This window comes from Neomonachus schauinslandi, chromosome 12 (assembly GCF_002201575.2).
Source record: "Neomonachus schauinslandi chromosome 12, ASM220157v2, whole genome shotgun sequence".
Lineage (NCBI taxonomy): Eukaryota > Metazoa > Chordata > Mammalia > Carnivora > Phocidae > Neomonachus > Neomonachus schauinslandi.
Genome location: NC_058414.1, coordinates 86412036 through 86428058, shown reverse-complemented (window position 1 = coordinate 86428058; position 16023 = coordinate 86412036). Strand labels below are relative to the sequence as shown.

Below are 16023 nucleotides of genomic sequence, written 5' to 3'. Positions count from 1 at the left end.
GGCTCCCTGCTAGGCAGGGAGCCTGCTTCTCCCTCTGACCCTCCTCCCTCTCATGCTCTCTGTCTCTCATTCTCTCTCTCACAAATAAATAAATAAAATCTTTAAAAAAAAAAAAAAAACTAATGATGTAATGTATGGTGAGTAACATAATAATAAAAAATAAATAAATAAATAAATAAATAATAAAAATAAAAGTAACAGAATGGCCTCAGAGGCTAAAGGCCAGGCTGCAGAGTACTCTTGCTTAACAAAGTCCCTTCCAGAATTATTGCTCCAGAATTATTTTCTTTCTCATCAATTTAAAGGAAAAAAAACCCAAGCCCTCACATAACAATCCCTTCAAAGAACTTGAAGAACATCAAGTCCATCAATCTCCTAAAGTTGTCTCTCATGCAGACTTCATTCTTTAAAATGGGATTCATTAGGGGAGCCTGGCTGGCTCAGTCAGTAAAGCACACAGCTCTTGATCTCAGGGTTGTGAGTTCAAGCCCCACACTGGGCATGGAGCCTCCTTTAAAAAAAAAAAATCAGTAAATAAATAAATAAAATAAAATGGGACTCATTAGCCATCTTCCTCGGAAACTCAAACACTTCTCATTACCATGCCAACATGACTGAGGTACCGGGTTTTTTTTTTTTTACCATTATACGACCTGCCATTGTTCCAAAGGCAGACAATACATAAATAATCGCCTACCATTTCCAACACTGGAATTAGGAAGGGAGCCTGTGAGGCTTCACCTGCAAGGGCTTGTGAACCCCAAGAGGGCAGTTTGTAATGTGCTCCCTGAAAGCCAGCATTCCGGGAACAAGAGCGAGGGCTCCCCCGGCTGAGCGGAAATGACCTCTCACCAGCATGTCCGTGGCATTGAGATAGTGCTTGCTCGCCATGCACTGTTCCAGCTTTTGAGGCACTTGCTTGATATTCTCAATCTCGTCCAGCAGGTTCAGGACATGCTTATGTTCAATTCCTTCAATCCACAATTTCCGAAGCTCATCCCTTTTGCAGTGCAACAGCATCTTGCACGAGAGCAGATTCTCTTTTACCTACGATAAAACAGATTCAATCTTAAGTCAGTCCAAAGTCTTGCCATCCTAAACCTGTAATCTAGTTAAGTTGTCTTCGTTAGTGTACTAGAAGTAAACCGTTCCTCACTCCCCCTCCCACTTATTCCCATGGTTGGTTGGCTTGCAAAATTCTAATCCTGGTCCTGACACTGACTCACCGGGATGGGTCTCCACCTCCGTGTGTATTTTGCTCTCCTGTGAAATGAGTAAACTGCTCCTAACCTACCTTTGAGTGAATCTAGAAAAAGGGACTTAGGACATAGAGATCTCCGAAAATATGTTAAAATATCTACCCACTGATGTTAAAATATCTGAAAGAGAATGACTGATAGAGGCCATGCTATTATTCCTTGCCCATTCTTCTCTGCATGTTTCTTATTCAGCTGATAAGTCACTTGGACCATCCTACATCTATAAGTCAGCTCAAGTTTAGAGCCAAGGAACTGTACATTCATCTCAAATGACATGAAAATAAGCCCACTTTCCAGAAAAGAGTAGACACATCTAGAAATAATCTCAAAATAAGAGGAACTGGGACATACCAAGGATTTTTAGATAGTAAATAAGACAATTTCAAACATTCTCAGAGATCTGCAGTTTGGCGACCGGTACGGCATAGCTCGACAAAACAGGAGGAAGAGCAGGGAGGGGTAGTCAGAATGTACCTGAGAAGCACATTATCATATTCATAATTAAGACTTTTCCATTTTTATGACATGAAATAAAAAGAATCACGACCTTTCACAATTCACAGAGCTACTCTCATATACTCTTGACATTCCTTACATGTATTTTTATTTAAATTAGAATTTAGTATTTGATTATGGTTTTTTGTTTTGGTTTTTTTTGGTTTATTTTTTTTACAGAGAGAGAAGGGGGTGGTGTGTGGCAGGAGACAGGGAGAGCAAGAATCTTAAGCAGACTCCATACCCAGAATCTTAATCAGGCTCTATGCCCAGGGCTCAATCTCACTACCCTGAGATCACGATGTGAGCCAAAATCAAGAGTAGGATGCTTAACCGACTGAGCCACCCAGGCACAACCCCCCAACTTTTTTTTTTTTTTTTTAAGAGAAAGAGAGTAGTTATTTTGTGTTTTGTTTTAGGTAAAATTTATGAATACATGTCAGGTATGCCATTTGATGAATTTTAGCAAATGCAAGACATCTATATAATCCAAACCATCAAATATAGGACATTTCCATCACCCTAGAAAGTCTACCATGTTTTTGACCATTGAATATCTTTCTTCTACAAGATTTGGTGTGGTGGTGCACATACTCACAAATATTATGCTTCTGGTGATTATAAAAATAAATTTCAACAATTTTCCAACACACATGGAAAATATAAAGATTGAATGCTAAGATCAGAACATTTCTTGAGAAAGCATCTACTCTATTGCTATAACTTTAGGGCAATACCTAATCCTACTTTTAAGAAACTCTCCAATGTAAAAAGAAGCCTAACTAAGGAGACTTTGTAATCTCTCTTGATAAGCACAATGGAATGACTACTAGCTTTGGGGGGAGTCATGGACCCCTCTGAAAATCTATTGAAGATGGTCCTAATTACCTCCATTCCTTCCTGCACTCCCAAAGTGATTAAAAAAAAAAAAAAATTCTGCTAAGCATAAAGCACCTAGAAAAGAGAACAGAGAGGAGGGAATGGCATGTAAGAGATGGTAACAAAACCTGTGAAGTCAGCAAGAAAGCAGAACATGGGTAATTTAGCAGAGGACAGCAATCTGAAAGTCCCAGCATGAAGTGGGGTTTCCTACCACTGACAAGGGGACACCAAGAACACTGAAGGCAGGAATACAGGGCTCACACCTTCCATAAGGTGTATTTGGAGCCCTGGATCCTCAACAAACCACACAGATGGGAAATTCCCTCCCCCCAAACATTGGCCAAATAGAAGGTTTATGAACTGAAGATCAGAAAGGATCCGGGCCGGGCGCCTGGGTGGCTCAGATGGTTAAGCGTCTGCCTTCAGCTCAGGTCATGATCCCAAGGTCCTGGGATCGAGTCCCACATCGGGCTCCCGGCTCGGCGGGGAGCCTGCTTCTCCCTCTGACCCTCTCCCCTCTCATGCTGTTTCTCTCTCGCTCGCTTTCTAAAAAATAAATAAAATCTTTAAAAAAAAAAAGAAAGGATCCGGGCTGAGGGGAGAGTGTGAGGCACTGGACAGCAAACACAAGAATGAGATCACAGTGGGCCTATGGAACAGTAAAATCCTGTCCCCTTCAGACCCTCAGCCTCCTGCTAGGGTTGCCTCTAAATATACTCAGCTTGATTTTTAGCTCCAACACAGGACACGTAGGGCTTTCCCTGGGAAAGGTGACCAGGCAAAAAGACCTAGAGTTAGTGACATCTGAGGTCTCACCAAGGAAACTGCTGGATCCCTGCCCACTCATCACTAGACAAGGCCCACAACACGCTCTGAGTTCCCAATCAGCTTCGTACCGCCTCCCTCTTCCATTCAGATAGTTAGCCAAGGATCACCAGACAGCCAAGGAAAGCCTGGAATATGCAAAGTCAGGCATCAAAACAAAAAGAAAAAAGTGCGGGGGGGGGGGGGGGGGGGAGGAAAAAAAAAAAAAGAAAAAAAAAAACATTATAAAAAAAAAAAAAAAAAAGATCTAATAAAAAAAAAAAAAAAAAAAACCAGAATCAAAACTACTCTTGGAAATTAAAATAGGTTAGAAAAAAAAATCCAATATAAAGGCTAGAAGCTACCCTTGAGGAAATCTCCAGAGAATAAAACAAAAACAAGAGAGAAAAGATAAAAGAAAATGAGGGGATTGATCTAAGAAGTCCACTATTTGCCAAATAGAGGAGTTCCAGGGGAGGAAAAATGAGACAAATGGAGTAGAGAAAAATACCAATAAAATAATAAAAGAAAATGTCCCAGAAGACATGTGTTTTTAGATTGAAAAGGCACACCAATGTTCAAGAAAATGGAGTGAGAAAAGACCCAAGCCAGGGCACGTTATCCTGACATATGAGAACACAGGGATATAAGAGACAATCTTAAAAGCTTTCAAGGGGGGTGGGGGGAGGGACAAAATCCATACAAAGAGCTGTGAATCAGAATGCATCAGACTTTTCTCAACAGCAACACTAAAAGCTACAAGACAAAGGAATAATATAGCTTCAAAATCCTAAGAGAGAATTATTTCCCAGAAAAACTATCAATCAAGTATGAGGTATAATACAAGTATAATAAAGACATTTTCAGATATATAACTCTCAAAAATAAACAAACAAACAAATAAACCTTATATGCACCATATCTCAGCAAGCTAGTAAAGAACGCACTCCATCACCACAAGAGAAAAACAGAAGATAGGAAACAGAGGATCCAGGAAAGGGGAAAACCGATGCAGAAGAAAGGCAACAGGAACATTCAATCAGTAACTGCAAGGAAAACAGCAACAACAAAATTGCAGAAGCACCAATAGTATGCTGGATGGCTTAGAGGTAAATATTTACATAGTCTTAATAAAATAAGCACTATCTATTTAACCAAAAACTAGGATACAACCAGAGAGACAGAGGTTGAGGGAAGAAGATGAAGTGGGGTAGGGGAAAGAGTGGGAGGGAGACCTAAATCCTCATCTTCCATAGCTGGAAGCTCCTACACCATGTCTAAAATAGAAAGATCAAGAATAGTATAAGCATTTTACAAAGAGTGAAAGTCAGTGCCTCTGAAGTTTTGCAGTTGGGATTGGGGAAGGATGAGGTAGGGAAGTACTGGTTTTTGTCACCACTTATGGTTTTGACTTTATTTAAATTTTTAATTGAAGTATAGTTGACATATAGTATTGGTTTCAGGTATACAACACAGTGATAGGACAATCATATACATTATAAAATGCTCACCATGATTAAATGCAGTCATCTGTCACCATACAAAGTTGTTACAATATTATTGACTATATTCCCCATGCTCTACTCTTCATCCCTACAACTTGTGTATCTCTTAATGACCATTATCGGACTTTTTAAACGTATTTCTCAAGGCTATTGTTCCCAGATCCTCTTGGGAGTTCTTGGTCTCTGGGCTAGGAACTCCAGCTATTAAATCCATTCTCTCTTAAACGTTAGTTAAAATCTGTTAGAATTTGATTTCTGATATTCTACTCTTCTCACCTTGGTTCTGCAATTCTCAGATTTTTCTTTTGTTTAATGGTTACTATGGAAATTGTTAAAAATAAAGTTTATGTCATGCAACACCCTAATAGGCTCTTGATCAAGAGAGGGAGGGATAAACTTACTGTGGGTCAGTAAAGCTTGGCAAACTCCTTTCTGATTGGAAAAAAGACCATTATGGTATTTCACACTAGGATGTATACAGTGTAGTCAGCTCACTTCTCCTTTTTGCCTACTAACAGAGAGGAAAACTGAAAAGGAAGGTAGAATTTCTGCCTGTGTTTAAGGGTGGGGGAGATGGCATCAGGCTGTGTGGAAAATGAACATCACCAAAATTATTCCCTAAACTAAGTTATTAGCCAAAGCCGCAGACACAAGAAGCTACAAGAACTTTTAATATTAGATTGCCCTGAGGCTTCAACTTTTTGATTAGAAAGTCACAGTTATGAAGAAATGTTATTTTAAAACTTGGGCAGCAGGAGGAATACTACTCAGCAATAAAAGAGAAGAAATACTAAGAATCTCAGAAACATTTTGCTGAACAAATGAAGCCAGGTACACAAAAGTACATACTGAAGTTCTAGAACATGAAAAATTTTCTTAAATGATCTATAGTGATGGGATTCAAATCAGCAGTTGTTTGGAGCAGTTGTGGAGGGGGTAGGCGGGAGGGAGGGGAACATAGAATTTTGACTCCAAGGAAGCAGGGGGGAACTCTCTGGGGTAGATGGGAATACGTTCAAGGATATGTACATTTGCCAAAACTCACTGAACTATACTCAAAAATACTGCATTCTATTGCAGATAAATTATAGCTCAATAAATGCTTTTTATACAGGGAAGAGAAACTGCACTGCAGCCATCAGTGAATAAGAACATCTAAAATGTGAGAACAGTACCAAGTTACATCTAAACTTTTATTTCTCGATGTGGTGACAGCATTTTAATTCCATTCTACTGAATTTATCAGGATCATTAAAATTGAAAACGTATGTTACTGTTTGTTCCTGAAATAAATCCATAGAGTCAAGCTATTCAAATCAAGACATCAAAACCCAAGTACAGAAATCCTTCTTCAAACACGTTTCCTTTGCTTCCTTAGACTTCTAGTAACTTTACAGTTGCTCCTAACCACCCGTGTAGCCACAGCAAGGATTTCAGTTTCAACATACAAGCACCTCCAGCCAGTCTAATTAGAGCCTATTAGAAAAAGAGAAAATAAGGTTAACAGGCCCCAAGAGGTTATTGTGAGTGGGTATGCGAGATGATACAGAAAGCAGAGAAACAGAGCTATCCGCAACCCTGCCTTGGGGACGATAAAGAGAGGAAAACTACCCAGGGCCTCCGCGTAACAACGTGGTCGCATTTGTGAAAAGAGGAACAGATATATGTAAGAGAGGCTGATGGATACAGGCTTCACGTCATCAAATTCAAAGCTTTTCTGATTTTGTTCAAGGATAATGGGGAGAGGGAATGCCTTTGGGTGTGCATAGTATCCGTAATAAAGCACAACAGATAGGCAAGCACCCCACTGAAACTACAGACTAGAAATAGTCTACAAAGTTCCCCACAAGCAAGGGATGATAAATGAAATTAACATAACAGTCAACGTTATTCTTAATTCTAAAAGTACAAAATTTATTTTCTCTTCTGTAGTTAAAAATAAATCTACATACAAACATGTTCATGGGTATTCTCCTGACATGTGTCAAAACCCATTTTTTTCCAAAGTCTTATACAAAGTGCTTGGAAGGAATGATGTGCAGAAACACTACTCGCTGTTCTGTTTTATTTTTATTTTTATTTTTTTAAAGATTTTTATTTATTTATTTGACAGAGAGAGAAATAGCGAGAGCAGGAACACAAGCAGGGGGAGTGGGAGAGGGAGAAGCAGGCTTCCTGCCGAGCAGGGAGCCCGATGTGGGACTCGATCCCAGGACCCTGGGATCATGACCTGAGCCGAAGGCAGACGCTTAACGACTGAGCCACCCAGGCGCCCCGCTGTTCTGTTTTAAAGCCCTTTAGAACGACCGATCACTTTTAAATTACCCTCAAACTTATTCCCATGCTTTTGTTCCCTTCGTTTTGTTTTTGTTTTGTTTTTGTTTTTGTTTTTTTTAGCTGTCATTCTAAGGTCTTAAATTGTCTGAGAGGCTCCACTGAACCCCTTCCAAGGGCAGTACTTCTCCTTTAAGTTGCATATAGTACACAAATGTGGATACAGTTAAATTTAATGGAAACACTACCTCATAGTTCTTGTGACTGCCTTCATGCACTCTACTGCCTAGATTTTAAATTATGCTATTGCATTATTGCCCATTGTTTAGCATGTCCCTTTCTAGGCTTTTCTCCCTTTCTCATAGAAGCAGCCAGGATTTTTCCGCCTTACATATGGGCTGTAAATAATTTCCTACCACATCCATATTGCTCTACTGTGACATTTTTTTTTTGTATTAAGGTTATTCTTTGTTCTTATTCTGTCTCTCAAGGTATATTTTCATATAAAAGCCACAAAATTATTTTAAATGTTAAGTAATGAATGTTGCACTACTCAAGGATTAAGCCCTTAACAACTTCATTTGAATAATCACATATAGTTATTTCTAATTACAGCCAAGAAAAATGAGTTACAGGCTTGATCTAGTACCAAGGGGGCAGCTGAAACTGGGGTGAAATGTAAAGTGTGCACATTCACAACAGAGACAAGTATGTTTTCCCTTCAGCCTACCAGCTCCTGGGATAAACATGAGACAGATACTTAGTGTCTTTAAAGAAATCTGATGTCCTCTCATCCACCCCCTACAGCACAGAGCAAACACTCCAATTCAAAGACCAGCAAGTATGACCTGTGCCACCTAAGTCCCCAGCTTGTACCCATTCATATCCATCTATTTTGGTGGTGCTGCTATAACAGTCATTATTAGGAGACTGGCAGAACCTATGGATTCTGAGGTTTTCTAGTGCAGTAACATGGCATTCTGACTGATACCAACCAATATGCATTCAACAGTAATAGGATAGCCTAAGTATTCTGATTATCCACATTACTTGACCTGATCAATCATACACACTTTTATTTACATGTATTTTTTTTAATCTAGAAAAAAATTCCCAATAGACCTATCTGGGAAAAGAGTCAACTCTTATCTGTCATCTCATTATCCTCAAGGACTTAGATTCTACCAATGTAAATCCATATATGAAACTATTATCATAATGGGAAATGTCAACAGTTCTGTGTTCTCAAGCTCTAAAAGCATGAATATGAACGTCTTCATCTGCCTTGGTCCCCACTAAAATCTACTCAGTATAGCAGCTAGATTAGCCCTTTTAAAATGTTGTATCATGCCATTCTTGTGTTCAAAAGTTTATTACAATGGATTCCCACCATATTCGAATTATGAAACAAGTCCTTACAATCACCAAAACCCCATGTGACCTGACCCACCACACTGCACCTCATCCACCAGCTCTCTGTCTCTCCAGCCACTCTCCCCTCTCCCCATCCCATTTTGCTCCAGCCCCACTGGCCTCCTCACTGCATCCCCCAAATTCTAGTCATGTTCTTGCTTCAGGACCTTTCTGCACCTGCCATTCCTTCTTCCTAAGGAGCTTCTCTTGACTCTCCCTCACTTCCTTCAAGTGTTGGTTCAAACGTCACCTCAGTCAAGCCTTCCCTGAACAATCCATTTAAGCAGCAACTCGCAATTCTCCCTTCCTTGCTTTTGGTTTGGAAAGCAGAGCACTTCTTACCATCTGTTATACCACATTGTACTAATTTATAGTGGGTTTCCCTTGACTAGAATATAAACCAGAATGTAAACTCCACAAGGCCAGGAATTTGTTTGATTCACTTCCATACCCCAGAACCTCGAGCAATGCTCAGCACAAAACAGACACTTCACACAGAGACTCAATCCGTGTGGTTAAATATCACCTACTTTGTTTATGTCAGTTCCATGAGGACAGGGATAGGTGTTTTCCGTGGGTACAACCCCAGCAATGAAAACAGAACCAGGCAAACGGCTAGCACTCCACAGATATTTGTTGAATGAATCCTCATTACATTCTTTTGGCAGAGAGCAGAAAGAAGATTTCAACTCACATCTGCACATTCTCACTATCTTGCTGGATGTGAAATAATATAGCCCCATGATGATTCAATCATCCCCACTTCTATTTTAAAATATGCATAACTATACACACCTATATTTTGTATATAACCCAAAGCGCAATTAAAAACCAAAAATGACAGGGAAAGACTAGTAAGAAAACATCAGTGTTTCCCTGGTGATAAGAAATGGCCTTTCACAGTACAAAACTGTCAATTTATACAATAGAAACAAATTCACTTTCATTTTTCCAACATTTTTCTTCTCCCATTTATCAATTATTAGAGGCTTTTTTGAAAGGAGCGTGAGCCCTTTCTCTTCCCAATATTGAGCTAATTCATAATAGAATTAGGTGAGACTGACTTTGAGAACTGTCTGATGTAATAAACACAAAGTTTTCTTTTTGTTTTCTTTTGCTCAAAATTCTAGCGTAATTAAAAATGAGGACAGCGAACAGACTGTGGCTGCTAAAACAAATGTGAAATGATCAAGAGGAGACTCTTTTTCAATACCAGTCAACTCTCTCTGGGCAAAGAGGCTATCGACTCCAAGTGATAGGGAGTCAAGGCAGAAACCACTACAGGCTTCCCTTGACATCAGGACAAAGTCCTTTCAGCCAAGCGGACTAATCAGAAAAGAGAAATACCAAACCTTCACCCTTTCTGTGATTACCCGGGGCAAAGCCAGGTCAGCAGCAGTAGACATTCATTTTCTGACTCCTCCTGAGCTTAGTATATTGGGTCAAAATGGACTACAGTTGACTCTGAACTGATCTCTAGCTTTACCTAGTTTCACAGATAAATCCACAGGATGAACTCACCAATTGTAAAGGCGAAGAATTATAGTATTCCTTTTGAAAATGCCCAGTTAAGTTTACAATGTAAAGAGGTCATCAAATTGCTTCAAAAAAGGTTAAGAGCTTGCTGATTCTCAAACGGTCCTCCTAGAGGCTGAAACTCATGTGTCAACAGCATTTTTCGAAGAATAATTTAAGTATCTGCTTAGAAAATTGTAAGGTAAGGTCTAGAAGACAGACAACAGAACACGTGGGAAAGCTGTGAGCATAGCTATTACTGGGCAGGTGCAGTCCAGGGAGTTCCCGATCAACAGCACAGCCAGCACATTTCTAATGGTCTGTGCAGCCCCGTGGCCACACACAGGTGCTGGAGGGGCAGCTGCAGAGTTTCAAGGAGGGGACCAAGCATGAGGCTCTGCATCTCTCACCCCAACCCCACACAAGAGGCAACTAGGACGTCGGGGAGATAGCTCATTTTCAGAAGGGCGGTTACTGCCTAAAATAGGTCTGAAAACCCGCAGCGAGGAGCTTAGAGTTAGGGACACTAGCATCCAAATCCTAAATCTGTTGAGTGAGGAACAGTCGTGCCTGGCAAAGAAGCAGTGCTAAGTGGTAGCAATTACTGTTAGCAGAGTGGTACGAAAAGGAATTAAAGGACTGATCTTCCAAACACACAGCCAGAGGCCCCAGGACTATGATGCGACGGCCTCCAACGGTCAGTTCATCCCTTCACCAAATACAAAAATACCCCTTATGAACCTACTTTGTCCTTTAGGCAGTAAAAACATGGTAGCCAGGAACCAAGAACTTTTCAAGGATCCACTACAAAAGGAGGTGGGCAGGAAGAGAAAGCGGGCAAGAAGCAGAAAGAGAGGAGGAAACAAAGAATGAACAAGAAATCACTGCAAAATATAGGAAAATAACAAAACAGAAGTTACTGCATGCTTGTCACAACTAAGGAAGGGCATTCAAGAATTTCAGTATTCATAAATACATGTTTCGGTAATTTGTAAGTTGGATTTCCTTGTCAAGATCATACCTAGAATGTCTAATCACTACAGAGAAGCCCCAACCAACTTCAACGAGGGGACATACTCACAGCTGAAATTTCAAAAAATGTTTCAACTGTTACAGCAATACACACACACAGAGACACACACACGTGCACAATGTGTGACAGGAGCATATGAAATACACTGGATACACGGAAATGGGAGCCTCTAATAGTAAGAGGCCCTGGAGTCTTAGAACAGCTCCCCTTTCCAATGTCCTCACGTTGGGGCCACCACCCCCACATCCTTCCACACCGCTACGAGAAGTAGCAGCAGAAGCCAAGGATAAGACACAGGGAGGAGGCAAGCCTACGATGCCCTCCGTGATCCTGTTCAGCCAGGCTTTCCAGACACTGCAAAATCCCCAGAAAGTGTCATTATGAGTCCCTCCTAAGGCCAGTCGCCGCTATCATGGCACTTCTACACGCTACAAACCCTTGGCCTAACGGCAACCACAACCACAAGAGGAAAAGGAGGCCCACCTGCTTTATTTTATTTCGGGAGTTGGTAATGCGCTCTGTGATGCTCTGGTACGTGCGAATGGCTGTCGTCAATTCCGTGTAGTGCTGCACAATCAACTCATCCAGGTCATGGTCGCACTTCTCATAGGCTTCTTCGAGGCGCCCCTTTTCATTCTCCCGGTCTTCCACATCATCACTGGTAGACAGGGTCCTGGTGAAGACAGAGACTGTATCAAGCTTAATCAAATTTGAAAGCAAAAAAGTAAAAGAGGAGTTAATTCACGAGCACATTCACCTCACTAAGTAGGGAGGAAATGAAACAAGTGACTAACAGAAAATACTGAAGCCACCTTCCTAGTAAATTGCAAGAGCCCATGTAAGTGGATTTGTGTCGGTTGCCTATCCAAGGAGCCTTTCCCTCCGCTCTTTCCTTGGCACACGAATCTTAGATAGCAGGCAGCGTGAACTGTGCGAGAGTCTGGGCAGGTCCTGACTTGCTTGAGTGAATCCCAGGAATTCCATTCACCTTATCAGTGATAAGTCTGACCAACGAGACCTAAAGACTTCTAGGAGTAGTCTTCTTGCAAGATTAACAGGAAGCTGGATATTGGGTTTTTGTTCCCTCCACACCCCCCGGACACTGGGTATTGTTAAACAAAGCTAAGATACTCAAATATTTCACCCACCTTACAATCCTGGAAGGGAAAGCCAAGAGAAATGCCAAGCTACTGCACTGAAATCATTGGGCCCCCAAAGAGGCCAAGCCTGCTGCTTTCCCTCAGGACTTCTCATTAGGGGTGATCACAAATACCCACTGTTTAAGTCACCCTCAGTTGGTCTTTTATATAAAGCTAAAAGTGTACTAACTGATAAAATTACTTATACATAAGGAACTGCATTCCAAATAGCTCATTTAAATGAACTAAATTTGGTACAGAGCCCCCAGCGGCCTGGAAATAAGGTCACATCAATTCTAAAATGTCACAACAGCATAGCTTTACTGCAAGACAATCCCTACTTTTACTATTCATCCAAGAGCACTAACAAGATTGATATGAGTCAACAATAACCAGGGAATGAGACAGATACACTTATTAGAAGTCTTTCAAGGGGCACCTGGGTGGCTCAGTCGTTAAGCGTCTGCCTTTGGCTCAGGTCATGATCCCGGGTCCTGGGATCGAGCCCCACATCGGGCTCCCTGCTCAGCGGGGAGTCTGCTTCTCCCTCTCCCACTCCCCCTGCTGTGTTCCCACTCTTGCTGTCTCTCTGTCAAATAAATAAAATCTTAAAAAAAAAAAAAAGTCTTTCAATAACTTAGTTTGATACATGGGCCACAGATCTTTGTTTCTTTTATTATCTTTTTTGGATTTTTTTTTTTTTTTTAGTGTTCTAACCGGTAACAAAGAAACCTCTTTCTCTTATCTGTTGGCTGCAGTAATTTAGAGTTTCATTAAATTCCCTCAGATTTGTCAGCTTATATACATTCAGCATAGCTTATTTCATTTATCTTTAATTTAGGGAGGGGGTAGTTTAGGCTTTCGATGATGGATGCAATCAATTATAAGTCCATCATTAGAACTGCTTTCAGAGATGGTCTATCAGTGAATCAATCACATATCTACTTCCAGATATTCACAAGCAAAATACTGTATAACAGTTTTTTCCCCAACTGTCATTTAGAGCAAGAGATCTTAATTCATGAGCTACATGATATATAAAACTTCCTTCTCAATTTAGGGGGAGATTCAGCAGGCCAGTCTTTGACATCAATCTAATCTCTAAAAAGAATTTCATAAATGTGTTAGGGATGCCAAGAGATCAGTTCTAGCAGGAAATGGTGGGGGGGTGGGGGGACAGGACAAGAAATGTAATGAAGGAAAGTGCAAAGCATCTAAGAGTTGTGGGGTACACTCAGGAAGGCAACACACTAGGAACGCCGAGACTTGAAGGAAGGCCTTTATCGTGCCAGATCCTGTGTCCTCCTCTGTCAACTGGTGATCCGACATCAGACGAACTACCTCCAAGATTACTTTCTGATAGAAAATACTGCACAAGTATGTGGCTAATAAAATAAATCAGAGTGGAGAACCTAGGAGGAATATGGTTTCAAAGATGGAGCTACCAATGATCACTTGCAGTATTTGGGTACAGGGAGCTAAGCATGCCTTCCTATTGTTTCTATGATACATAACTTTGCTCTTTAAATCTGAAGCCTTCCAGGCTGTTAATCTAAAGTAAAGCACAATCAGAAAATGCCTCCAATCTGGGGCGCCTGGGTGGCTCAGTCGGTTAAGCGACTGCCTTCGGCTCAGGTCATGATCCTGGAGTCCCGGGATCGAGTCCCACGTCGGGCTCCCTGCTCGGCAGGGAGTCTGCCTCTCCCTCTGACCCTCCTCCCTCTCGTGCTCTCTGTCTCAAATAAATAAATAAAATCTTTAAAAAAAAAAAAAAAAAAAAAAAAAAAAAAAAAAAAGAAAATGCCTCCAATTTATCAACTGTCCCAAAGGGAAGAGTTCCCAGGTATTTACCTCCAATTTCCCCTTCTAACAGCAAACAGCCACGGATTTGTCAAAGCTACACCGGATCAGTCTGCCGTCTTTACAATGCTTGGATTTCCTCTCCACCGCCATTTGTGGAAGGAAACATGCCAAACATTTCATGTTGTTTACATTAACTAGGAGAATTACCATTAAAGAAAATGTCAGGCCCAGAGAGGACAGCTTCTCGGGCATCAGCTGTCACTGTAACACATTATTGCCGCATTAGGAGTTATTTATGAAATAGAAAGGGTTACTAAAATGAAGATTAGAGGGTAAATTGGGCCTATAGGGAGTTTTAGCTCCTATTTTCATTTTTAGAGAAAATATTTGTATAAGGAAAGAGCCCATGCCAGGTTTGTGCCCCTTTAATTTCATCCTCTTAATGTAAACTGTGCTGAACGAGTTTGCTTTTAGTTGGAAATAAAAAACAAAACCATCCGTTGTTTTCTTTTTTTTAATTAGAGAAAAGGAAGGCAACAAGGTTACTAATAACAAAAATAGCCACAAATATTTAGAGAGGCTTACCACAGTTGCCAGAAACCAGCAGTGCTGTGCACTCTATAGAATGTATGCTGAATCCTCCTGACAGTCCTTAGGAGTGATCCTGTTAGCATCCTCCCTCTGCGTTTTGAATCCTAACTCCACCACTTAGTACCGATATGACCTTGGTCATGGCATCGCATTTTTTTAAAAAGATTTTATTTACTTATTTATTTATTTATTTGAGAGAGACAGAGAGAGAGCATGAGCAGAGAGAGAGAAAAGCAGACTCCCTGCTGGGCAGGGAGCCCAATGCAGGACTCGATCCCAGGACCCTGAGATAATGACCTGGGCCGAAGGCAGATGCTTAACCGACTGAGCCACCCAGGCGCCCCCATCTCATTTTGCTCATCTACAAAATGTAGAGAATACGGATACCTTCCTTATAGGGCCGTGGGTGAGAATTAAAGGAGATCCAACAAGGCCTGGGAGATCATCAGCACTCAACAAATGGCGGTGGTTGGTGCAGACTGCTCTAGCAGTCAGAGCCGCAAGGACAACAGCAGTGTTCCACAACGTCCTTTGGAGACACAGATTCAAATTCTATCACACCCCCAAACGCTAGATCATTTGGCACTGGGCATGAGATTTAACCTCTCTGACTCAACTTACTCCTCAACGTCAAGAATTAAGAGTCTGAGATTTGTATCCTACTCACGAGCTAACAAGTTAGCCTGCCAGAGTTTCATGGATGCTGCTAGAAGACACAAAACTCGTAGGTCAGAAACAAAGGACTTTGTTACTCACAGCACAGCACAAAGCAAGGGCACCGGCATATCTGCAGTAGCCCCCCACCTTGGCCCCAAGTCCCATGAGGGTTAGGCAACTTGACCCAACTTTATGCCTGTACACGCTGTGAGTGACTAAAGAGGAACCCAAACATGGAAAACTCCATCTTTTATACTGGACAGGACACATGCCTGCCCATTCTTCTACAGGGAGAAATCATCTCTATCTTCCAAACATCCAAATACATATCCTTGACAAGACCGTCTAAAACAAAGGGCACTCGGTGCTTTGCTCAGAAGAACTTCAGAAACAGCACTCCCAAGGAGAATGGCCCTCCCAACAATAATGAACCATAATTCCCTGGGTTCCTTCAGGGACTCCATGGTGTCAAGCAATAGCAGACAGTATCCCTGACCTCTGTTTTCTTTTCTGCAAAATGAGACCAGAAACAAAATGTCTCCCACAATAAATATTGGCACCACAAATGAACAATACACCATAAAAGCAGACTAGAAGTCTAGGGAGAAAGTATCCATGCCTGCTACCCACAGCAAATTTCAATGTGGAATTAT

At 41.2% G+C, this 16023-nt stretch overlaps 1 protein-coding gene across 3 annotated transcripts in view; it reads right to left on the bottom strand.

Annotated features, from left to right (window-relative positions):
* Positions 1-16023, bottom strand: part of EXOC4 (exocyst complex component 4) — a 747671-nt gene that overhangs the window by 713050 nt on the left and 18598 nt on the right. For all 3 annotated transcript variants that reach the window (XM_021692997.1, XM_021692998.1, XM_021692999.2), the window contains exons 2-3: positions 11664-11853; positions 853-1047 (exon numbers count right to left, since the gene is read on the bottom strand). In XM_021692997.1, the coding sequence (XP_021548672.1) occupies positions 853-1047; positions 11664-11853 (385 nt within the window). The remainder of the gene's footprint in view (positions 1-852; positions 1048-11663; positions 11854-16023) is intronic.